We start from the raw sequence: 23,975 nt of genomic DNA on the forward strand, positions 1-23,975 counted from the left end.
CCAAAATGCATGCCACTTTCCTTTTATTGATGGGTATTTATTTTGCTAGTGATGTCACATATGCTCGATGCAGGAAATTTCAGGCTTGGCTGTGAAGGTAAAGGGATACTCAGTTTGAGCTCGGGCTGCTGGCACCCACAGCCAGGGGATGACTAGGCGGGGCTCTGTAGAAGAGCAATTGGAAATATTTGACAAACTGTTGAGTGCGTGGGGAGAGACCGGGTGGGACTGGAGGTTGAAAGTAGTATGTCATCGAAGAAATGCTAAAGGAAATTCAGAGTAAATGTGGTTTTTTTCTGGGAGACCACAGTGGGGGGACGGTGAAGGTTAGGCAGAACCTTGGAAGAAGCAGCAAAGGAGGCCTGGGGTACAAAGAAAACAAAGGACTCAAAATCCAATTCTGAAAGGATCCCGGCCATGCCCCACCTCCCCCAGCATGGACACTCATCAAGCATAAGAGGCAAGAGAGGGAATCAGAGGAGAGCAGAAACCAACTTGGACCTGTTCCTCAGAGGAGACAGAGATAGCCCTGACTCAGAAACAAGGAGACAAGGGCACACTGGGGGTGGCTTTTCCTCCCAAAGAGATAAGAAGTTGCTGGGGAGAGCCTAACCCTCCAACCTGCCCCAGTGTCAGGAAACCCCAAGGCTTACCCCCAGACATGATCAGTAGACCTCTGTGGGCCACCCACTTCCCCACAGGGTGGGGCTCAGCATAAGACAAGTAGGAACTGAAAAGGGTGTGCAGTTCTTGGGTCTCCCTCCTCTTTATAAAAAAGCCACCGTCCTCGGTTTACTGTGTTCTGTGTTTATGACATCATGAAGTGGCTTTGCAGTATATACTTTGCATCAACTAGTTCATTCGCCTGTCACTGTAGCTCTCCGATTAACTTTAGACTCTTGTAGCCCAGGCTTGTCTGGAACTTGTGTAGCTGAGACTGGCCTTGTATGCTTGCCTTTCTTTCTCCCTGCCTCTAAGTACTGGGACTAGAAGTGTGTACCAGGGTCTATTCAAGGTATTGTTTTTGCATCTGACTTATTTATGGGGAAAACACAGAACGATTTTGGTGACCTGTCCAAGGCCATGGAGCTAGTTACTTGGTGACTAGAATGCTTACTTTGGGTCTCAGGCACTTTGGCCTAAATCCATGATTCTCCTACACAACTATCTCAAAATAACAAGCACAAGTATTGTTATGTAATCTGTGCCTATATTTCGAAATTGAGAAACAAACAATCTTATCAGTCACTATCTATTGCATGAGAAATTTTCAATTCTCATTTTAACTTGGAGACATATTCCACCTTTTTTGTTTTAATACATGTAGAGCGACTGTTTACATTCCACTAGTGGATAAAGATCACATCATTGAAGGACAAACCAGTGAGCAGTTATTTAGTAGCTCCATGTAGGAATGCATGCTTATGGTCCCAGTACTTGGAAGCTGAGGCAGGAAACACTACAAGTTTGAGCAAGAGAGCAAGTGCAAGGCTAGCTACACATCAGGACTCTGTCTTAAAACACCTAAGCAAGGGGCTGGGGTGATAGCACACTCATTTTAAAACATACATCAAAGAGCCAAGGGTGGTGAGACAAGCCTGCAATTCCAGCTCTGGGGAGGCAGAGGCTGGAGGATCCTGGGTCTCAGTGGCCAGCTAACCTGGCCTACGTGCCAAGTCCCAAACCAGTAGGAGATTCTGTCACCACCCCCCCCACCCCCCTACCCCCCAAAAAGGAAATGGCTCTTGAGGGACAATGTCTGAGGCTGACCTCTAGCCTCCATGTACAGACAGACACACAGATAAGCAGAGACACACCAGCACACAGTCACGCTTGTCCTGTTTCATTGTGCCCCCCCCCCCAGCCTCTTCTTCCCCTCCTATCCTAAACAATACAAAACCAGTTTGCTGATTGTTTCAGTCTTGGTCACAACTCTGCTCTCTGCCACGCTCTCCAGGATGTCCACTGGCAGCCTTATTGTAAGGATTTGTAATGCCCTGTTGGGGCTTTTAGTTGATTTGTGGCTCTGGGATCTGGGTATTCAAAGACTTTTATTTTCATACAACTGAATGGTTCACCAGAGAGTATTTCTCAGGAGACCTTGTGTTTCTAATGGATCTGTCTTTCTCTTTGCTGCTAAAATGAAGTCCCTCTGATCGGGTCCCCTGGAGACTGAAAGGGTAAATGCCTTTTCCCACTCTGAGCACCACTGTTTACTTCCTGGGGATGTGTTTCTGATAGCTGTTACTGACTTTCATAGCCAGTTAATAGAGTCATACATAGTTATCCAAAACAGAGTTAGTTAGCTATGACCTGGTGAGAAAGAGGAAGAGGGGAGGAGGGCACACAGTTTATGGTTAACGGAAAAAAATAACATATATTGGGAAGAATATTAAATCACAGTTGTCTTGATGAACTTAACGGAAGTGCAGAGAGCTCAGCCTGCTTGCCTCTGTGGGGGTGGTGTGTGTGTGTGTGTGTGTGTGTTCACGAACACCAAGGACTAGGGAAAGCTCCTGGGGTCAGCGATGCCCCATTCCGAAATCACATTCCGTGCACCAATGCCAAGCAGGCATTAGAAGCTGTCAGGGTCACTTTACTGAGATCCCCGATCCCTTAGAGGTTCCAGCTAAAGGACGTTGTCAGCAGAGGCTGGAAGCCAGCAAGGACTGAAGTCTCGGGGTCAGGATAAGTGATTCTGTACTCCTTGTACAGAGAAGGGGAGTAAGGGCAGGAACGGGAAAGAACTTGGGTCCTAGCTCCTAGGGCAGAGAGAGTATCACGTGTAATGTTCAGTGAAAGACTGAACCAGCTTTGCAAGAGCTTTGAGACTGGAACAGAGGTGAAGATGTGTTTTTAAAATGTCCTTCTGCATTCCAGCTATAAGCCTATAGTGGAATACATTGACGCCCAGTTTGAGGCCTACTTGCAAGAGGAATTGAAAATTAAACGTTCTCTCTTCAACTATCATGACACAAGGATTCACGCCTGCCTTTACTTTATCGCCCCCACGGGACATTCACTGAAGTCCCTGGACCTGGTCACCATGAAGAAGCTGGACAGCAAGGTACGGGATGTGGTCCCACCCACTCTCCTTCACGCCTCCATTTCTCTAAGGCATAGCTTATTTGCTGTGATACATGTAGCTGGGTTACCGTTACTGCTTTCTTTTGTCCTAGATTACAGAGCCATGAAGTTTGACCACATAAGTGCCTAAAAACCTTTTCTGGGTGTTAGGCACGAGGAGACTAAGCCAACACACAAAACTACACCTAGTTCTTAAATGGAGACTAAGATATAAACGTGATGGTTATTTGCCCTCCTGGAGACTATATATACACACACACATATATATACACATATAAGAGCTGGCTTTAGTTTGAAGTTTAGAGTTGGATCAAGTTCTAAACGTTTTTTTGCCTGCCTTGATTGAGGACACGAAGCCTTTTTAGATTTTAAAAATACATGTGTCTCCACAGAAAGTGAAATCAGTATTTCATTTTGGGCCTGCCATGTTTGTAATCTCTGTCTTTACAGCTCTCGAAGGAAGGCACTGTCATTGTGATAAAATCTGACGTTCAATCTTATAATTAATTCAGTTTTTTGTTTTGAAATGAACAGAAAACAATCTTGTTCTGAAATACCTGATGCAAAGGGGCATCAAGAATGACCACAAGCTAAGCCGTCATCCTTTCTCCTGGACTAACTCCCTTTGACAGCACAGAATCTTATTGGATGATCAGAGCCCCTAGGGTGCATTATTGGGTGCATACACGCCCCTCCCCCCAATACTGTTTAAAATTTCCTTTCTCTTTAGAGAAGTAAAACATAAAGACAATGTTCAGCAATCAGCCTGTCCCTCAGGCTGCTTTCTAGACTAGCCAGGGTCTTTGGGTTTCTAGCATCCACGGACAAAGTGCTTTACAGAAAGATACTCTACTGGTTTTAAAGCATTTATCATCATCATCATCATCATCATCATCAATTACTACTACTTCCACCACCGTTACCATGACTACTACCACTACTACTACAACTACCAGTGGACTCTGCAAGGATAATAGACATTCATCCTTACCCTTTTCAATTATCTGAACTTTGATTCTTGGGGGGGGGGGTGTTGTTTTGGTGGTGGCAGGTCCCATGTGGGGAGGGCTGCTCCACTTCTGCCTTGGCTGCTCCACTTCTAAGGCTAAGCATCCATTTGTTAGAGGCATTCTAAAGAAAGGTGTGGGTTGTAGCTTTCTGTTGGAGAATTGAAAGGAAACGGAGAAAACTAGAAGCTGAACAAATGCATCCAACACAGACAAAACAAAAGGTCCAACTGCAAAGCAGGTTAACCTTTCAGATGACTTGATTATGATATTGCCGGATGCCGGAGAGCTAGGTAGCATCTTCCAATGCTATTTATCCAGTTTCATTTATAAAGCTAAAGGGAAGTGTTAAGCAATTATGGTCTTAGAAGAGTGTAAGTCTCTGCCTCTGTGAGGGTTTGATGTCTCTGTCTATACCTGATCAGTTTGGCCAAGAAACCATGACTGGCTGTTGTCTTTGATACCGTCTCAGTCCGGAGTATGCACACAAGGCTGTCATGAAGGACAGGAGGGGCTCTGCCTGTGAGGTTCTGATCAACCCCTTGCCTGTTGTCAGGGATGCTCTCCTTAAGCAGAGGAAGCCCCGAGCCCAGGAGGTTTGGGAGGGTCCGAGAGATGTGTTGAACACAAACACGTTTGTCAGCAGTGTCTCTTGTTCTTGTTTGTCGTCGAGTTCTGATTTGGCCCATGGAAAAGCAAAGCAAAAACTTCAAATGTGACTGAAAACTCTGAAATGCCAGGAGCTCCTGAGCTGGGAAGAGTAGTCTCTGGTCGTCTAGATCCCAGATAGCCAGAGCATCTCACTAAAACCTCCATGCCTATGAGGGAGGAGACACTTCATCTTAAACTGTGAATTAAAAAAAAAAGTTGTATCTGTAGTCCCAGCACTCGGGAGAAGACAGGGGAATCAGGCGCTCCAACCAACCTCAGCACAGAGTGTTTGAGGCCAGCTGGGTGGGACCTCTTGAAAAGTCGAGCCAGTGGTGTCCTTCCCACCTTGGGGCTTGGTTACTGCTTTGTTACCTAGATGTCCTGAGCTCTTTTTCTGGGATGCCTAGCATTAATGTCAAACTCTGAACGCACCCCTATTTTTATAACTGACGCTCTGGAAATGGGTCATCAGTTTTTGAGCCAGGGTCTCATGGAGCCCATATCAGCCTCAGACTTACTTACTGTGTACCTGAGCGTGGCCTTGAACTCTTCATCCTCCTGACTCTCCTTAGTGCTGGGATTCCAGTGTGTGCCACCATGCTCAAGATGAGCCTTGCTTTCAGTATGGGACCTTTTTATGAGATAAAAGTGTCATTTGATAAAAACTGATTTTCAAAAGAATTAACGCTTGAGTGTGAAAATGTTAAAAATGGGTAATTTAAAATTATTTTTTATTTTGTTTATTTTTGGCTTAATACTTGAATCTCTCCCCGGAATTTCCAGGTCATCACAATTAAAGAAAAGGTGATGCAGTGTAGCCCTGATAATGCCCCACTTTGACCAGGGCTGCATAGGCACACAGAAATCAGGCCCCTAAAAGGAGTGGCTGTTTATTCAAAGAGTGGACTGACTTCCTTGCTGTCACTGTTTGTCATGGAGTGAAAACACTTCCTTTTACTCCGTAAAGTGGGAGGTGGTGCAGGAGAGGAAATTACAAATGAGCATCAGTGTGGGATGTGAGGAAGTCAGAGGGGAGCTGAGAGAATTCTGTCTGAATTTCTCATCCAGGAGGAAGTCTGATTGTCAGCATTGCCTGCACCTTACAATGTTGCCTTGTGGCTCTCCTTTCATTCTGGCACATTTCATGGTCTAGCTCTCCTTCTCGCTGTGGGATTGTGTGAACGTGGGCCTGTTTGCTTTGCAGGTGAACATTATCCCGATCATCGCGAAAGCTGACACCATCGCCAAAAATGAATTGCACAAATTCAAGAGTAAGATCATGAGTGAACTAGTTAGCAACGGAGTCCAGATATATCAGTTCCCCACAGATGAAGAAACGGTGGCAGAGATTAACGCGACGATGAGTGTAAGTCCTCAGCTGAATGCGGATCAGAGGGAGGCCTTCCAGCAAGCTTGTGTCCTGCTAGCATTGGGGAGGGGCTGGAGAAGCCTGCACAGAGATCCTCAGTGGGACTTCCAGTCACCTAACTAGCCTGTGCCTCAGTTTCTCTCACTGTCAAGTAGGAAAAGAAGGCAGGATTATTTCAGCTTTCTACCCATTCTGATTTTTATGGGGAATCTTCTAGGAATGTGACACAAATACAGGACCTTATTCAAAGCAGCTCAAAGAAGGGAGCTTGGTCGGCATTAGCAGAACTATGGCTGCCTGCCTCCCATGTGCCTTAGAGCTGTATTCCCCTCTGTGCCTTTCCACTGCCTTTTCCTGAATCTGAAGGTAAACAAAAAAATGTGGGATGCTGTCCGCAGCAGAGAGGTAGCCATCTGGAGATAAATGAACTGCTCTCTGGGCCTTCAATGGCTTCATGACCAGGGCTCATCTAGCCCAAACTGGCCTCAAACTTATAGGCAGTGCTGGCTTTCAATTCTTGATCCTCCTGCCTCAGCCTCCTGGGTGCTTGGATACTAGGCATAAATCACCATGCCTGGATCAGTTGCTTCTTTTCTCAACCATAATTTATCTACCTAATTTTGGGAGTTTTAAGTATTTTTAAAAATTTTTAGTGGACATAATAAATGTTTTTCAAAAGTGTATATCATAGTACTTTGTTCATATTAACCCCTACCTGTGTGGGGCTGAGGAAGTCCTGAGTGAGTGTGTAAGGAGCTATCGAAATCCTGAGGGAAGGTGTATTGTTTGAAGTGGGGATGGCACTATCAAAGGCCAATGCCTCAGACCCACAGGAACAGCATTGCCATTGACACACACGCACACACACACACACACACACACACACACACACTACACCACGACGGGATGCCTTTCTCTAGTCGTAGTGTGAATCTGACAGTGGGTACAAGTGTGAGTGTACCAATAGCAACTGCAGCTTCTCCCATGAGGGTTACTTTTCACCTACAGAGACCTCCTACTAGCTAGCCCCTCCCCTGTGCTGCACATAATGATCTCACTGAGGTTCCAGGCCTTGTGTGGTAGTAGGTGTGGCTCTGACGGTGTGCACAGTCTATCTGACCCTACCTCTCTGCTAGGGTTTCCATGTAAACTTCTGTCTTCAGGTTTCCATTGCTGTGAACAGATACCATGACCAAGGCAACTCTTATAAAGGACAGCATTTAATTGGGGCTGGCTTACAGTTTCAGAAGGTCTGTCCATTATCATGGCAGAAAGCATAGCAGGGTCCAGGAAGGCATGGCACTGGAAGACCTGAGAGTTCTACCTCTTGATCCACCTGCAGCCAGGAGAGGACTGTCTTCAGGTAACTAGGAGAAGGGTCTCAAAGGCCACCCCCAAAGTGACATGCTTCCACCAATAAGGCCACACCTACTCCAACAAGGCCATACCTCCTAATAGTGCCACTCCCTGGGCCAAGCATATTCAAACCACCACAGTGTGTCTGACTGTGTCTTTCCTTGATTCTCTCCTTGCCCCAGTTAGAACAAGATGCCAGGTCATGTTGAACATGGTGCCAACTTTGTCGTTTTCTTCCTCCCTTTCTGCTTTCTTGTCATACACATGCGTGCACACATGCACATATGCACACACACATTTATATCTAGGGTCACAAACATGAAGAAGCATGGTTGCCTCCCCTCCTTTACCCATCATCTTGTTGCATACCCCTCTCCCTTTTGACCTATTTCTTCCAATTGAGAGGACCCCTACCAATTCCATGTCACATGTACTTACTGATTATTAAAGCTAGACTTGCCAGCTGCTCCTGTCACGTTGAGTGGGGACTGTTTTCTAGGTTGATAGGTCAAGTTGTCTAGAAAGATCCCTTTTTCCTTACTTTCAGGGAATGGCACACGCCTTTAATCCCAGCACTCGGGAGGCAGAGGCAGGCATATGTCTACGAATTTGTGGCAAGTCTGGTCTATATAGCAAATTCCAGGCTACGTAGTCCTGCCCTGTCTGTTTTTGTTATGTGTGTACGGGTGTGTATCTGAATGCCAATATATGTCCCTGAGAGCAGAGGCTTTGGATCTGGAGTGGTTGCCCCAAAGCAGGAGTGCTGGGGGCAGCACTTCGATCTTCTCTAGGAGCAGTGAGCTTATCATAACTGCTGCACCAGGGTCCCCTGGACTAGGAAATTCAGATATCTGTGCATCACACACAAATGCCACGCTTGCCTGCAACCTGAGCTGTGGACTCTGCCTAATTATCTTGAAAACATTGACTCCCTTCTCCACAGTGGACAGGAAACCATAAACAATAATTCTCAAAGCAGCTCTAAAGATCTCCTCGTGTGTGCTGATAGAAAGCAGTTAGTGTCCTCCTCCACACCCAGGATGTAGTCATAACTACCAGATGATCCAGTGTGGAAGGGGCCGTTGTCTTGGACACCGTATCATCTCTGCTCCAGCTAAGCTGGGGCATGAGGCTCGAGCCAGGCTTTTGGACTACAGTGTATTTCTGACTTGAGGTTTAGGCACTGATGAGCCTCTCTGAAATAGTTCTGCAGCGGGGTCTCCACTCAGCTCTCTTCTCACTTGGCATGTGCAAGGCCTCAGGTCCCGCCCCATCACTGCAAAGCCAGGAAGTAAGCAGCCTTCTCACCTGGCATGTGCAAGGCCTCAGGTCCCGCCCCATCACTGCAAAGCCAGGAAGTAAGCAGCCGTGTTCAGTAGAAATAAAATGATCTCACCAATGCGATGCTTCCGTAGCGGGTCTTTGGAATCCAGTGTATTTGTTTAATGACCCTCCAACCTCAAGCCAGATTTCACATTCATCAGTAACAAATGATGTTCATTATCATGTCATGAAATTATAGTCAAGGGGCAGATCCAAGTATCCGTTATTCCTAACTTGCTTTAGAGGTTTTTCAATATGTAGACAGTTACCTACCATAATTTTTCTTAAAACTTGCATTACCATCACAAAGCTGTTCTCTTTTCTTAAGATTTGATTTGAGCTCAAAGCTAAATGAAATGCAAAGGCCTACTAATCAATAAATTTAATATTTAATGGGAAGATACTTTCCATTGCTTTCATTTTAAGTTTGAATGTGAATCAATTAAAAGGAAATGAAATTTAAAAGTGAGCATCTTGATCCCACAAGCCTAAACTTAACCCTAACCCCTAACCCCTAACCCTAACCCCTAACCCTTAACCCTAACCCTGACCCCTAACCCTAACCCTGACCCCTAACCCTTAACCCTAACCCCTAACCCTTAACCCTAACCCTGACCCCTAACCCTTAATCCTAACCTCTAACCCTTAACCCTAACCCTAACCGTGTGTGTGTGTGTGTGTGTGTAGGAAGATTTTCTTATTTTTAAATTAACTTATTTATACCCTCAGTCCGTCTTCACAGAGTTCCTCCTTCCATCCCCGCTTTTCCTCTGAGAGGGCAGCCCCCACCCCCATTACCCCTAACCCTGGTACATCAAATCTCTGCAAGATTAGGTGCATTTGTTCCCACTGAGGCCAGACATGGCAGCCCTCTGCTACATATGTGCCAGGGTCCTTGGACCAGCCTGTGTATGCTCTGAGCCACCAACCAGAGATTTACTTATTTTTATTTTACACATGTGGTCATTTTGTCTGCATGTGTATCTATGTACCATGTGCGTACAGTGCCCACAGAGGCCAGAAGGGGGAATCATATCTTGTGAACTGGAGTTATAACGGTTGTGAAACACCACTATGTGCTCTCCTTGGAAGAGCAGCCAATGTTCTTAAGCACTGACCCATGTCTCCTGTCCTCCTCCACAAACCATGTTTTAAGCACCCTATGGATGCAGAGTGTGGCAGTGTCAGCTGTGACAGATGACATGCAGGTCAAGCTCAGGTTGCTCCTCAAATCTAGCTTGTATTTGGCTAGAATACAAGATCCTGGAGACTATGATTCATGAAGGACATCCTCCAGACCATAGTCCCTCCTGGCTCTCCTTCATGTTACCCCCTCTTCTCTTGCCTCTGAGGAAGGAGACCCCTCTCTGATGGGGACAGGAGCTCTGATTGGTGTCGTGTGATAACCGTTTACCTCTCTGTCACCCGGCAGGTCCATCTCCCATTCGCAGTGGTCGGCAGTACTGAAGAGGTCAAGATTGGCAACAAGATGGCGAAGGCCAGGCAGTACCCTTGGGGTGTGGTGCAGGGTACGTCCTGTCACGGGAGAGGGACGCCATGCCAGTGCCCGTGATGAAGAAATGACAGCCACATTTCTTCCCTGCCCCACGATGTGGAAGAAGGTGTCAACACGGGGCATGTAGGAATGTGTGAGGCTATTTGCCCCACTTCCCTCACTCCCATTCCCCTCATTGCTTCCTGCAACCCTCGCCCCCCCCCCCCCCCATGCTAAGGCACTGTGGATGTGAGGAAGAAAGAAATGGTCATCAGTAGGGCAGGTAGACAAACTGAGAGGCAGCTACAAGCCCCGAGCTGGAGGTGGGCCCTCAAGATGTTGGGCTCTTTAGGAAATTAGTAAAATTAGGAAATGGTTCTTCACAAAGAGTAGCCCTCAGCACCCGTCTCATCAGCAAAGCATCAGATAGCTGGGAAGAACTGGTTTCTCTCTCATATCTGGGAAAGTTGTTTTTCAAGGAAATGCTATTGCAGCAGAAATCTGCTCATTAGGAAGAATGGTGGTATTTAAGCACTGCTCTGCTGGGCTGGCACAGCCTGGAGAGGTAGCTCTGGGGCTGACCTTGGAGCCAGATGTTATTACCCAGATGTTGGGCCATCAGCTACATCCGAAACCCAGACTCTGCCTCTGCAGAAGAGTCACCATTTGGCAAGCAGAATGATTGAAAGCTAAAGGAAAGATTGTGACGCCCCTCCATGCACACCATCTTTCCGCCACCATCGCCTGGGCTTCCTTGAGCATGGAGGGAGAAGCTAGCAAGACATCCTCTATGCTTTCTGGACCTTAGATCTTAAGAGGGGTGGTGACACTCCCTCTGGAGCATCACCCTGCTTCTCAGTGAAGTCACTACTGATGGCCTTCCTCTCCTTTGCTCATTTTTCTTGTAGTTGAGAACGAAAACCACTGTGATTTTGTGAAGCTGCGGGAGATGCTGATCCGAGTGAACATGGAGGACCTGCGAGAGCAGACGCACACTCGCCACTACGAGTTGTATCGGCGCTGCAAGCTTGAGGAGATGGGCTTCAAGGACACCGACCCTGACAGCAAGCCCTTCAGGTATGAGCTACACAGCAGACAGGTGTCTTGGGCAGTGGTGTGTCTGCACCGTGGAAAGGGTTGCTGGAGAGCAACTATGTATCTATGAGGCTTTGTTACCTCAGTAGCTTGGCGTGAGGTGGGGTTAATCATCGGTGTTAGGAAAACCACTTTGTTTCCGGGCAATAACCACTTTGTATTATCATCTTAGCTAGGTGATGCTGTGGATGTTGGCATTGCTGCCTGTGTTTACAAGTATTAGCATTCAAAGCGCCCGAAAGTGTAAGCAACCTGCCTAAAGTCCTAGTAGTTAAGGAAAGGAGGCTATTCTGAGTCCTTGCCTTTTTGGTTCCTGAGCCCTAGCTCCTGACTTTGTGGGATTTAGTGCCTGACCCACACCCTCACAGGATGCAGCTGCTGGGTGACATTTGCCCCCATTCATTTGTCTTAAACAGGCTGAACTCCCTAAGGCTCTTAGCTTTTCAAGCACTTTTTCATTATAAAGCATGCAAGGATGTCTGTGTGCCTGTGATTGTGTGTCTGTGTGTGCAAGTGTCTGCCACAGAGGCCAGAAGAGGGACTCAGATCCCCTGGTGGTGGGATTATAGGTGAGCCATATGCCGATTGTGCTGGAGACCAGACTTGGGTCCTGTGGAAGAGCAACCAGCAGCGTAACCACGAGCTGTCTCTCCAGCCCTCAGGTGTTCTTGTTAGCTCACTGGTGTACAGCTCTGACAGAGGGTAGGAAAGGAAAAGGCCTAGGAAATGTATATGATTTCCCACATCGCAGATGGATGGACACGCAAAATGTGCAGAGGAGAAAGGTCATTGTGGCTAGAGAGACGACTAAGTGGTTAAGAGCACTGGCTGCTCTTACAGAGAACCTGGGTTTGGTTCCCAGCGTCCACATGGTGCCTCAAGGCCAGCTTCAGTCCCACTGGATACGACATTCTCTTCTGGCCTCTTTGGTCACCAGGCACATTTGTGGTGCATAGACATACATTCAGGCAAAACACCCATACATATAAAAATAAATTTTAAAAAACTTTAAAAGGGGAGAGGGGGCTGGAGAGATGGCTCGTGGATTAAGAGCACTGACTGCTTTTCCGAGGTCCTGAGTTCAAGTCTCAGCAACCACATGGTGGCTCACAACCATCTGTAATGGGATCTGATGCTCTCTCTCTTCTGGTGTGTCTGAAGACAGCTACAGTGTACTCATATACATAAAATAAATAAATAAACCTTAAAAAAAAACACTTTAAAAGTAGGCTCAGGGCAGGGGATAGGGAGGTTGGGGCAGCGATCAGGATGTAAAATGTAAAATGAATAAATTAATTAATGCAGGGGTGGGGAAGGTAGACTCAGCACCCTAGCAATTGCCCTCCTTTCACACCCTCACCCCTGCCCCCCCATTGTTGGAGAAAGTTTGGGATGAATGGAAGGGTAACTCTGAGTCACTATGGAAGGTTGCCACCTCCTGGTAGAAGAAGGGATTGTCCAGTTTGAGCCCAAGCCATTTCTTAAATAGGAATCTCAGTTGTGCCAATGTGAGGTTTGTCTGGACTCTGAGCCTCTTCTGATTAAAGCCACAGTGCCTTTGAACAACCAGTTTTCTATCTTTTTTGGGTATCCCTAGGACATACTCTGAAATCTACAAGCCATAGAACTTATGGCTGGCCAAAGAACCTAAGGCTGTCTGTCAGTGCTCAGTGAGGCCGTCTCCTGCCGGGTCTGAATGGCCCTTTGGTGGAGGAGTTCTCTCTTGGAATCACTTTGAGAAAGTTCAGTACTTTCTGGGCTGGTCCACTGCACGGTACAACTGTGCACTCCCGGAATCATGTCTGTGTTTGGCGAGAACAAATGCAAATCTCACACAAAGGACTGCTATCCTAGAGGTTAAGTTCTAACGAACCTAGTATCATTTCATTAAGTCCTGCAGGCTTGTGAAACTATCTCCAACCAGATAGGATGACTCTGTGACGGTGTAGCAAGTCCGTCTGTGCTTGCAATGAATTTCCCAGATGATAACCCCATAAAGTAAGCCCCACTCTAGGCTTATTAAGTATGATTTAAAAAAAAAAACTGTTTTGTTTTGTTTTTTAATAGAGTATTTGTTTCCATGCACAAAAGTGGAACAACAAAGCTTTTGTGAAGTTGAATGCATTGGCCAGGACCAGTGTTGAGGAATGCTGACTAAGGAACCCAAGTTCAAGTCCTGACCCTGCCACTACTTGTGTCCTTAACCCCTCTGGATGAGATCAGGGAACAAATTAGACTTAGCCAGAGGACTTTCTTTAGCGGTTCAGATCTATTGACTGTATAGTCTCGTCACAGCTTTCTCTATAAATGCCTTTGTTCTGAAACAGTTGAGTATGACATTCAGTACGAAACTCAGGTTCTGAGTTCTGCAGAAGGGCAAAGTACAGGATTCAAAATGAAAATTAGACTCCTCCCCACACCACTAGAAACTGTACCGTGGCCTGAGCTATGGCAGGTTTCTACCCCAAAGCCCCGGCTTTAGAAGGTGGCCTTCTCACGAAGCCTGTTTGCTCTTTGGAGGGTAGCGGGAGACGAGGGAGTAGATGCCTTTCTCAAGTGACGCCTGACTCAATTGCACAGTCTTACCCTGTGGAGGTGAGTGTCACTGTGCCTGAAAACCCTGTGCAGGGGACTGGAGAGCTGTGCCTACCAAGGTCAGCCAGTTGCTGAGGCCAGAATTACAGCTCTGTCTGAGTCCAGCTCCTGTCATTTCACCTGTAATGCTAGAGGCTGGCTTGCTCTTGCACGAAACCTGGCTGATGAGCCGTAGTCCTTCGGCGCTGCCCTATGCTTTTGGACACGTTTGTCTCTGTCATGTTGGCATAAATAAGAATAAAACTCTTGGTTGGAGCTTCAGTGTAAGCAGCAGTCGAGCTTTGTCTTTTGGAACCAGAGAGGGAGAAGTGGCGTGAAGTGGAATCTACGATGCTGTCTTATGCCCTGTCTTGCTTTGCGGACTCTTAATAGTCTTCAGGAGACCTACGAAGCAAAGAGGAACGAGTTCCTGGGAGAGCTACAGAAGAAAGAGGAGGAGATGAGACAGATGTTCGTCATGAGGGTGAAGGAGAAAGAGGCGGAGCTCAAGGAGGCAGAAAAAGAGGTGAGCTGTCTGTCCTCCAGGAGCTGAAGCTGGCATGATTGCGGTTAGTGAGACTTCACAGTGGTACAGAGGGCTTCCCCTCCCCCGTTACCACAAGAGCAGCTTCCCCACCAGGCAAGGAATGCTGGCAGATATTCTTGTCCCCATTTAGCAGATGTTAAACTGAGGGCCATAACGCTGAGTGATTTTTGCAGTAGATAAGGCTAAAACCAAATTGATCACGTGATCTTTCCAGCTCCGAGCTTCCTCAGTTTATAAGTCTTCAACTGTGAGATTTGGGGTTCAGCCAACTAAACAAGCTAACCAGTGGAGGCTTTGCATTATGGTGTCACCCACACTGCCCTCATTCCAGCGTGTTTCCTGCTATCATCTCCTCTCACTCCACCCAGGTCCCCACCTAGGCCAGCCGCACTTCCCTGTGCATTATTCTGCAGAATAATGTTTGTAACTTACTTTAGTTTCTAAAGACTGAGGAAACTTGGGACTGCAGAGATGGCTCAGTCGTTAAGAGCACTGACTGCTCTTCCCCAGGACCTGTCTTCAATCCCCTGTACTCACATGAAGGCTTATAACCATCTGTAACTCCAGGGGATCCAATGCCTCTGCTGCCCTCCGTGGGTACCAGACACAGTGGCGCCCGGACATACATGGAGGCAAAACATATACACATTGAAAATAAATATTTTTAAAGAAGCTAGTAGAACGTAGAGGTCATTTGCTCAAAGTGCTTAAAACGGTTGTGCTGTGGAGAAAAGAAAATTAAGTATTATTGGCTGACCTTAACCAAGTTGTGATGAGATAAAATTTGGAATTTGGCAATCCATTGTCCACCCCTAACCCCTTTCTGTTCCGTTTTCTGACTATTTTGTTGTTTGTTTCGGAAGCCAGAGCCGCACACCTGCATGGTAGACCTTCTACCGCTGAGCTGTGCCCATGATTAGGGATTTTGTTTGCCAAAAGCTAATAATTATTCATTTTATTATTTAAACAGTGTGTTTAACTAAGCTTATATATATGCATATGTATAGAAAGAGAGGGAATAATATCTGCGTATGAACACTGAATTATCTAAGGCCCAGAAACAAGAATCCACTTTTGTTTCTAGGGTGACTTTGTTATTAGGCTTATGGTTAATTTTTGCCTTCTTTATGCTTTAGGAAAAATATGTCACTTAAAACTCTGTGTGTGTGTGTGTGTGTGTGTGTGTGTGTAGGTCAGAAGACAACTTGCAAAAATCAGTTTTCTCTCCTACCATGTAGGTTTTGGAGATCCAGCTTGGGTCAGGGTTGGCAACAAGCACCTTTACCTACTAAGCCACCTTGCTGGCCATCTATCTTTATGCTTTCAAAAATAACGTACCTTATTTCAGAGTATAGTAGTGTATGCTGTTAGTCCTGGCACTCAGGAGGCAGAGGCAGACAGATCTCTGAAGCCAACCTGTTCTAATGAGTTCAGTGATAGCCAGGGCTGCAGAATCAGAAAACCATAAATAAATAAATAAATAAATAAATACCTTATTGTCACTAAGTATGCCCAATGGGGTTCAGCCCTGATGAACTCAAGTGACAGAAAATGCTTAGGGCTCAGCATCTGCACCTTCCTCCTCCATAAGCCACCCAAATACATCAGACTTGACTTAGTTACTGTCCTGTCGCTGTGGAGAGATGCCATGACCATGGCAACTCTTATATCAGACAACATTTAATTGGGGGTGGCTGACTTACCATTCAGAGGCTTAGCCCATTGTCCTCAGGGAGGGGAGCATGGCAGCAGGCAGGCAGGCAGCAGACAGGGTGCTGGTGAAGTAGCTGAGACTTCTGCATGTGCGGGCAGCAGGAAGAGAGAGGAGCGTGGAAGCCATCCCCAGGGACACTTCCTTCAACAAGGCCACACCTCCTAGTCCTTGTCATGTAGTGCCATGATGGCTCCCTAATGACTAAGAATTCAAATCTATGCGCCTGTGGGGCCATTGCTTTTCTAACCACCACAAAGCAAGCGCAGATATGGGCTGCATGTTCTGATTCTGCACGGGCTCACAGGGATTTTCATTCCTTTCTCCCTCCCAGCTTCATGAGAAGTTCGACCTCCTGAAGCGGACTCACCAAGAGGAGAAGAAGAAGGTGGAAGATAAGAAGAAGGAGCTTGAGGAGGAGGTGAGCAACTTCCAGAAAAAGAAGGCGGCGGCTCAGCTCTTGCAATCCCAGGCCCAGCAGTCTGGGGCCCAGCAAACCAAGAAGGACAAGGATAAGAAAAAGTAAGCAGGTGTCGCCCGCCTCCTGGGGACCGCTAACAATCTCTTCCTCTTGCATGTCTACCTTTTCCTACTTACAGACTGGAAACTGGTCGTCGCCAGAAAAATAGAAGCAAGTATTTTTCTCTACAGTGCAGGGAAGATGACAGAGGTTTAGAGGTATTTTTTTAAAGGGTACAAAGGATTAACTTATAAGCGTCACTATGGTGACCAAGCAATCAGGATAGCAGTGGCCTGTGAGCTTCCATAACAGTGTCTGTAGCAATACCAGGAGACGCCGAGAAGACAGGCAAATTTCTCATAATGCCTCTGCAGGCTTTCTCGAGACTCTTGGTAAAAGCATTTTAAAATCGCAGTTGTTCACGTGGGTTCTCTGTTCTGTTAGAGACAGTATGGCAAGCCAGCTACTGAATTTTATACTCCAAACAGCAGCTAGTGGGCGCTGGTTTTTCTGGAGGATTATTGTATTGTGAAGTTCAACCACAATGCCCACCCATTTAGACCAACCCTAGCAACCCTCATGCCGCCCCTGTGACCCACATAGAACGGTTTCCATACAGCCTTGGTTTCGAGTGCCAAAGGGCTAGATGCTCTCAGGTTGTCCCTTCCTGTGGCACCCCAGCAGCAGCTGTCCGAACTAGTGGGAAAATGCCCTTCCTTGAACTTCTGTGGTTTAGAGCTATCCATTGAGTCACCTTACAGAGGCAGGGCTGTGACAGTAGCTGTGGGTTTGATGGGTATGGTGCTAAGGAAGCCCTTGGGAAACTTTTCCATGGCCCCATGACTATGGGATGTCCCAGGATGCCACCCTCCTCTCTAGAGCCTCTCTACCTACTCATGTAGCTTTATGGGCAACCCTGGAACCCTCTTGAGGGTTCTTGTTCTTCATCCTTGGAGGTTAAGGTGCCGGGAGAAAAGCTGGCAGCTGAGGAACAACAATAATGGAAGGACCGAGGCAAGCAAGGAATCGCCTTTGAAAAATGTAGCCCTTAGGATGGAGTCTCTACCCAATCCTGGTTGAGACTAAGAGCTGGCAAGCCAGCCCAGCGCTGTGGTCACTTAATCCTGGCTTACGTGCACTGGGCTTGCTCCTAAGGCAGTGCAGTGTGCCCGTAGCCTGTGCACCACTGTGGGGACATTGAAAGACTAGTAAAGCATGCTCTACACACATTGCTTTTGCAAGCTCTGAGGCAGTGGGAAATGTGTCCAGAGAACAAGGGAGCAGGAGACTGGTCTAAGCAATCACAGAAGCAGTCCACATAGATAACGTATGGCTTTACTTAGGGTTGGTGTAGATCCAGGTCACCAAAGGAGTACAGCAGTACAAACTCAGTGAGTTAGTTCTGAGAGAAACAACTGCCTCAATGATCTAGTTCAATACAGTTCTTTGTTGCTCTGTTTGCATTGGAAAAGCTAATACTGAGAATGACGTCTCTACCTGGCAAGCCAGAGTGAAAGCCATTTGGCCTTGAACCCTGATTAAAAGCTCTTATCTGAGAAAAAACACAGAAGTAGTTGTGTGTGTGTGTGTGTGTGTGAAAGAGAGAGAGAGAGGAAGAGAGAGAGAGAGAGAGAGAGAGTGAGTGTGTGTATATAAGAGAAAAGGCTGCTTAGGAAGCCGAAAGGATAGGCTTTCTCACCCTGAAGCACTAAAGTGGGTAGAGGTACAAGTTTTAAACTAAAAATGTTTATAAAAGACCAGCAATGTTACAAAAAAACATTTCATGTATACTGGATGTGCCTTTTAGCAATAAAAATTCCAAGAACTGATCATTATTGTCCCTCCGTCAGAAGCCTCCGTTTAGTAACGGACATCTTTTGCTCTGGAACAAGCTACCCTATTCTCTTCTTATCCTAGGCTTTACCAATGTATAATGCTTTTAAAGTTTACATCATGTCTGTGTTAAAGTCTATTTTAGCTTTATTTATATATTCCCACTTATTGTTGATGGTGTTAGACTTGGTTCACAATAATCACCAGGCTCAGTGACTGACAGTATTTTTTGTGTCAGTTGGTTCTTACCTTTTCCATACTTCTGCTTGTATAGTGAAAGCGAAGGCTAGTTGGAGGCCTGAATTGTTTAAAAAAAAAAAAAAGTCAACAAAGAAAAAAAATAGTTACCCCTCTTATTATCAGTGGAAGGTTTTGGCTGGCGAGGACCACAGAAAGACAGTAACCAGGGCAACCAAGAGAGAGGACGGTTCTTCCTCCTGGTCATAGCTGCAGCAGGTGCAGATGTTACCCCATGCCCCTTAGGAGGTGGCTGTGGTGAGCAGAAAGCTTCCGAGGGTGTCTTCCATCAGCTGTGCACCTCTCCGCCAGTCTTACTCCACTTTCTTATAGTTTTAAACTTTTTTTTTCCCTAACAACGCACTCCTTTTTTAATTTATCTTTTTTAACATAGGTAAGGCTTTATACCACCCCTTGACCTGTAAGTGGCATGAAATTGTATAACATTTCCTAAGTTTACAAAGTAGGACTAACCTTGGCACTGCCATTAGCTGTACTCCACCTTCTGCCATCTTTGGCCACCAAGCCACTTCCCTCGTCCGGGGCTGCACTGCTGTGGTAGGATTGCCTGAGGACAAGTTTTCTAGCAGACAGTGTCCCTCCCTCTCCTGAAAACAGTTTGCTGGGGCACATGTGGCCCCAGTGAAGACTTTCAGTGTCATCATCCTAAACTGGCACGTGACACCTGTGCTGTAGGCAGCCAGCTGTTCACCTGTTTTGTTTTTATGATTTTTTTTAAACAAATATTTTTTTTTGTTGTTGATTTGGTTTTGCTAAGTAATAAAGTTGCATGTTTTGAAGTTGCCCAAAACCAGCTGTGCAGATCCCAGGTTTGGCATTGCTTTGGTGCTAAGAGGGGAAAGCCCCTGGCGTTGTGGTAGCTCTAACAGTGTTCTTTTTCAGCCTTCCCAGCTAGACCAGTAGCATGTCGTCCACCCACTAGATTCCAGTTTGCAAGCTACTTTACAAGTCTTTCTTCTCCAAGTCATCTGCACCAAGATACCCACTATATGTTTATTCTCTGACTCCTCCTCCCACAGCCCAGAAGTGGAAGATGATGTGTCTGTTCGGCCCCAGTGGGCTCTCCACTCTTTACAGACGATAGTTTCGTATTGTTTGAGAGAACAAACCAGACAGTGGATCCTTCCACTGGACTGTGCCTTGGTTTCAAGGTCACTCATGAATATAAATTCCACGCAGAAGGAAACTGAGCCATGTGCTCTCTATTCAGGGCTCAAGGGTCGCTTTGCTTTTTCTGAAGATTACTTGGGTTTTTCTTTTAATTTCTCTCGGTCCCATAATCATTGCATGAACATTCGCCACCACCGAATGCTGGCGCTGGTACTCCTGGTTTTCTTTTTCATTTAATTTGTTATCATTTCTAACTTTTTTTGTTTTGTTTTTTTAACTTGCAGTGCAAGCTTCGCATAAGGCCTGGCAAGCCAAGGACGCCCCCCCGCATTCACCTGCTTTGGCAGTAGTAGCGTACCTCTGTCATCTGTGTCCTGTTTGATTCGTTGTTTCAGCCTTTCCCCCAAATATCAGTAACTTAGCTCATTTTACTGAATGTTGTCAGGTGGTGGAAAACCATAGCACAAGTGGATGGCATCAGCAAGCGCGCGCGTGGCTGGACTTTGTTTCTCGAAAGTCGATTTGCCTTGTATGCCTGTTCCAAGTAGCAGCAGGAAGCATGTCTGTCCCTTGTATGTCGCTTTGGACCAAGGAAAGGTGGGGAAACTCACCGCCTCAGCAGCTGAGCTAAAACCCTGAGTAGCCATGACAACAACTTGCATTTTCTTACTTGTGCATCCCGTGCTTGCACACCTCCAGAATTCCCTGTCTCTTCTTCACACTTGCCACAAGCCAGCGGTGGGCTGGAAAGTAGGCAGAAACTCGAGTGAGCATCCGAGATAGCTTTTCCCCTCTTATGGCTTTTTCATTTAATCGTTTGTTTATTTGGCCTGAGCCTATGATCTGGTTAGATTGTCTTAGGGATGGAGTCTGCATCTGAATGCCTACCTTCAGAGCCAGGCCACAGCTACAGACTGGCACGAGAAACATGATTACGTTCACCCCCACCAGGGCGTCCCGGACGCTCTCACGGGTCCAGATCTCAAAGAACACCTCATTTGGTACTGCTTAGCTAAAGAACCTTCTGTAAGGAGGTTGGAGTCTCACTTCCCTCCAGCCTCTCTGCACACACACCTGCATTTGCTTTAAGCAGGCTGAGGGGGGACTTGGAGGCTGACTCTAGGATGTGGCTACTTCTAGTACGTTTTCATGACTCACCGTGAGAAAACTTGCTCTATAACATTGTACTACCGGTAGCACAAGTCTGAAAGGATGTCCTCAGTTGAAGGTGGCAGGGGAGTGAATGGACAGTGCAGCCGCTACTCAAAGCAGAGACAGAGGCCTGATAGCCAGCCTCTGGTCCACTTCCTTGCTGACAGTGAAACTCAGTTGCCTCTAAGGAGTTGTCCTCCCTGTCCCCTCACTGTGACCAGTTACACCTGCTATGACTCTTGGGTCCTTCAGTTACCTCACCTCACCTCGATAAGGATTGACTCAGAAGCCAGGACATGTTCTGCTTGCCTGCTGTGTAAGAACTGAGAAGGGCGCATCATTTGTCCTGTCATCTTTTCCCTGACGCTCCTGTCACCTGCTTGGCCACCCCCTTCTAACCAGATCTTGGCTCTTCCCTCTCATTTCTCATGAACCCAGGCCTTCCCCTCTGCATTTTCCTCTCATGTCACCAGTTACACGTGAATGGGATAATGCAGGCTGCATTCCCCTCTGTCACACACACTTAAAAAAACATTGTCCAGCTAGCCCCCATCTGACCCCAGCCAAGTTTTGTGTTATCTTTTACCTCCCCATCGTAAGAAGAAAGCAGTGGCCTTTCATAAACTAAATTAGGCTTCATTAGACAAATAAGGACATTGGCTTCACTGTGGCGTAGAGCAGGCTGGAGAGCAGCCGCAGCCATCTTCACTGGTAGTGAAGGGGATAGCTCCAACACAGACCCCGGCTTTGCTTTTTCTAGCTAGCTGTGGAGCAGCAGGGATTAATGGCATGCTGACTAACCGATGCTGCGTTTGCTTCTTCACCGGGCACCACGTAAGAGCTTGAGCACTGGTGTCCTCTGCTTGTTCTGGCCACTGCTTGTGTGAGCTTTTTCTTTTTTGGTGTGTGTGTGTGTATGTGCCTTGGAATATAAAACTCCCCTTTGCATTCGATTTCTCTCTTTTAAAGATATGCTCAGAAAAAACAAACAAACAAACAAGCCAAAAACAAACAAAAAAAAACAAACAATTGACTTTTTTGATGCCAAAATTATTGAATTATCTTTTGCATTAAGTTTTTGTTCTCAGTAAAATAAATCCTCTGGAGAGTCAGGGAATAAAAAGTCAAGAGAATCCTAAAGAAGCTTAAAAAAGAAAAGCATTGCTTCTGCAGCTTTTTCCTCCCACTGCTCCTGAGCCTCTGGTAGCTGGTTATTGCTGCTCTTTCTTTCCGTATCTATACCTTTCTTCACAGTAGTCCCTGGCTCTGCACGGAATAAACGATACTCTCAAATCTAACTGGACGTGCTTTCGCCTTTGCATGTAAGTACAGGAGTAAGAACTCAGATCTTTCTGTTTCAGATTAGGGAAAACAAATGGGGCAGATGAGGTCTTCTTTTAGAAGGTGTCCTGGATAGTCTGAGTAGTCTTTTTTCTTCTTTTTTTTTCTTTTTAAAGCTAAATACTGGCCACGCTTCTATTTCACCCCACAATTTATGCTTCCTCTTGATCTCAGGGGAAGTAGGGGATTGGGTACTGAATTAGCAGCCATTGTTATGTATGGCCTCCTGGAGGTCATGTAGAGGGCCTTTGATTGTGACAGTGGCAAAAAGCTGGGGAAAGATTCCCACTGTCCACGGGATAAAAATCCTGAAAATGATGTCTCTACCACGCTGCCTTTCTGCTCCCTGACATTCTAGGTCTCAGGCTAGTGGCTTCTCCTTTATGCTCAGTGCACAATGGCCACTTCTTTTTAGTCTTTGGTTAGACAGCTTTGGCCTCTCTGCATCTTTGGCCCAAGCACGGTGAGCATCTCCTGCTCCTTCAGGACTGTGGTCCCCTGTAATTGTCATCTGTGCTGTGGGAGTATGACCGAATGGTCAGCAAGTACTCAGTAGCAGTTCAGAACTGTTTTCTCAGCTTGGGCTCTGTATGAATCAGTCCAGAAGGGTCTCTCTCAGCCAGGGGAGCTCTTCCACCTGAGGTTGGGTGTGGGTTTCTTGCTTTTGTCCTCCTTTACTTTGCAACTCACCAGCAACAGCTCTTGCTTCCTCTCCATCCTGTGCTCCTCTAATGGGTGGACTTGGCTGTCTCACTTTCCTCACACACCCCTAAGTGTTCCGCAGAGTTGGTTGTTCAGGCATTCCCTACCCACATCGTACTGTCTGTGTGGTCCTCCCAGAACTGTCCATCTGAATCCCTCAGCTTTGCCATTCGTAAGTGTCTGGAGTTGTCAGGTGTCAGGTTCCAAAAGTCCTAGTTCTATTGACAGGACATTTATTATGGAGTCGTTAGCTGAATCATGACCTACAGAGTCTAGTTTGTATGTAGGTATGAAGGGAATTTTAAAAAATAAATAGAAAATTAAGCTGTGAACAGCATTAGAACTTTGTCTATTTCTTGACTTTAAAATATGCTGATAATGCCTTAAAACTGTAGCTGTAGAATTGTCATTTTTTGCTGTTTGAAGATAACCAATGTTTTCTAAACTGTTGTGTAACCTTTCAGTGTTAATGCAGATTGTCATGTATGTAAGCTGCATGTTAGACACTTGCCTTTTTTTTATAAACTAAAATAACTGTATTGACGTGAAGCCTATTGTTCCTACAAGTATGAAAGTGCTGACTCAGCAACCTGCCGAGTAACTTGGTGTCTGTTAACGTAGTGTGGTGCCAGGTGACCTATGCATATATCACTAGTGCCAAGACTTAAAGTGGGGAAATATATTTTTACCCAACCGTTGTTCTGTGTGCCCGTTTGTGAGTTCTTTTCAGTCCCTGCCTGATATGCCTATGTACACACACGTGCTTGTTACGTCACATAAAGAAATGGGGATGGCGGCTGTCTCCTGCTCTCTTACTTTGTGTGCTGGACTTGTGTTGCTGGTTGGCCCTGCTTCTCTGAGACACTTGCCCTGTGGCGTCCTGTGGCTCACACATTTCCCGCCA

At 46.3% G+C, this 23,975-nt stretch overlaps 1 protein-coding gene across 8 annotated transcripts in view; it reads left to right on the plus strand.

The window, feature by feature from the left end:
* Positions 1 to 23,975, plus strand: part of Septin11 (septin 11) — an 86,097-nt gene that overhangs the window by 58,145 nt on the left and 3,977 nt on the right. For 2 of the 8 annotated variants that reach the window (XM_029477669.1, XM_029477671.1), the window contains exons 4-10: positions 2,881 to 3,067; positions 5,950 to 6,111; positions 10,226 to 10,322; positions 11,197 to 11,365; positions 14,351 to 14,483; positions 16,550 to 16,737; positions 22,283 to 22,350. In XM_029477669.1, coding sequence (XP_029333529.1) covers positions 2,881 to 3,067; positions 5,950 to 6,111; positions 10,226 to 10,322; positions 11,197 to 11,365; positions 14,351 to 14,483; positions 16,550 to 16,737; positions 22,283 to 22,307 — 961 coding nt within the window. In that variant the 3' untranslated portion in view covers positions 22,308 to 22,350. Of the gene's footprint in view, positions 1 to 2,880; positions 3,068 to 5,949; positions 6,112 to 10,225; positions 10,323 to 11,196; positions 11,366 to 14,350; positions 14,484 to 16,549; positions 16,738 to 20,160; positions 23,770 to 23,975 lie in introns of those variants that run through there. The other 6 variants (XM_029477672.1, XM_021163118.2, XM_029477673.1 and 3 more) reach the window with 4 other exon arrangements.

The sequence above is a fragment of the Mus caroli genome, chromosome 5 (assembly GCF_900094665.2).
Source record: "Mus caroli chromosome 5, CAROLI_EIJ_v1.1, whole genome shotgun sequence".
In the NCBI taxonomy this organism is placed as follows: Eukaryota; Metazoa; Chordata; class Mammalia; order Rodentia; family Muridae; genus Mus; species Mus caroli.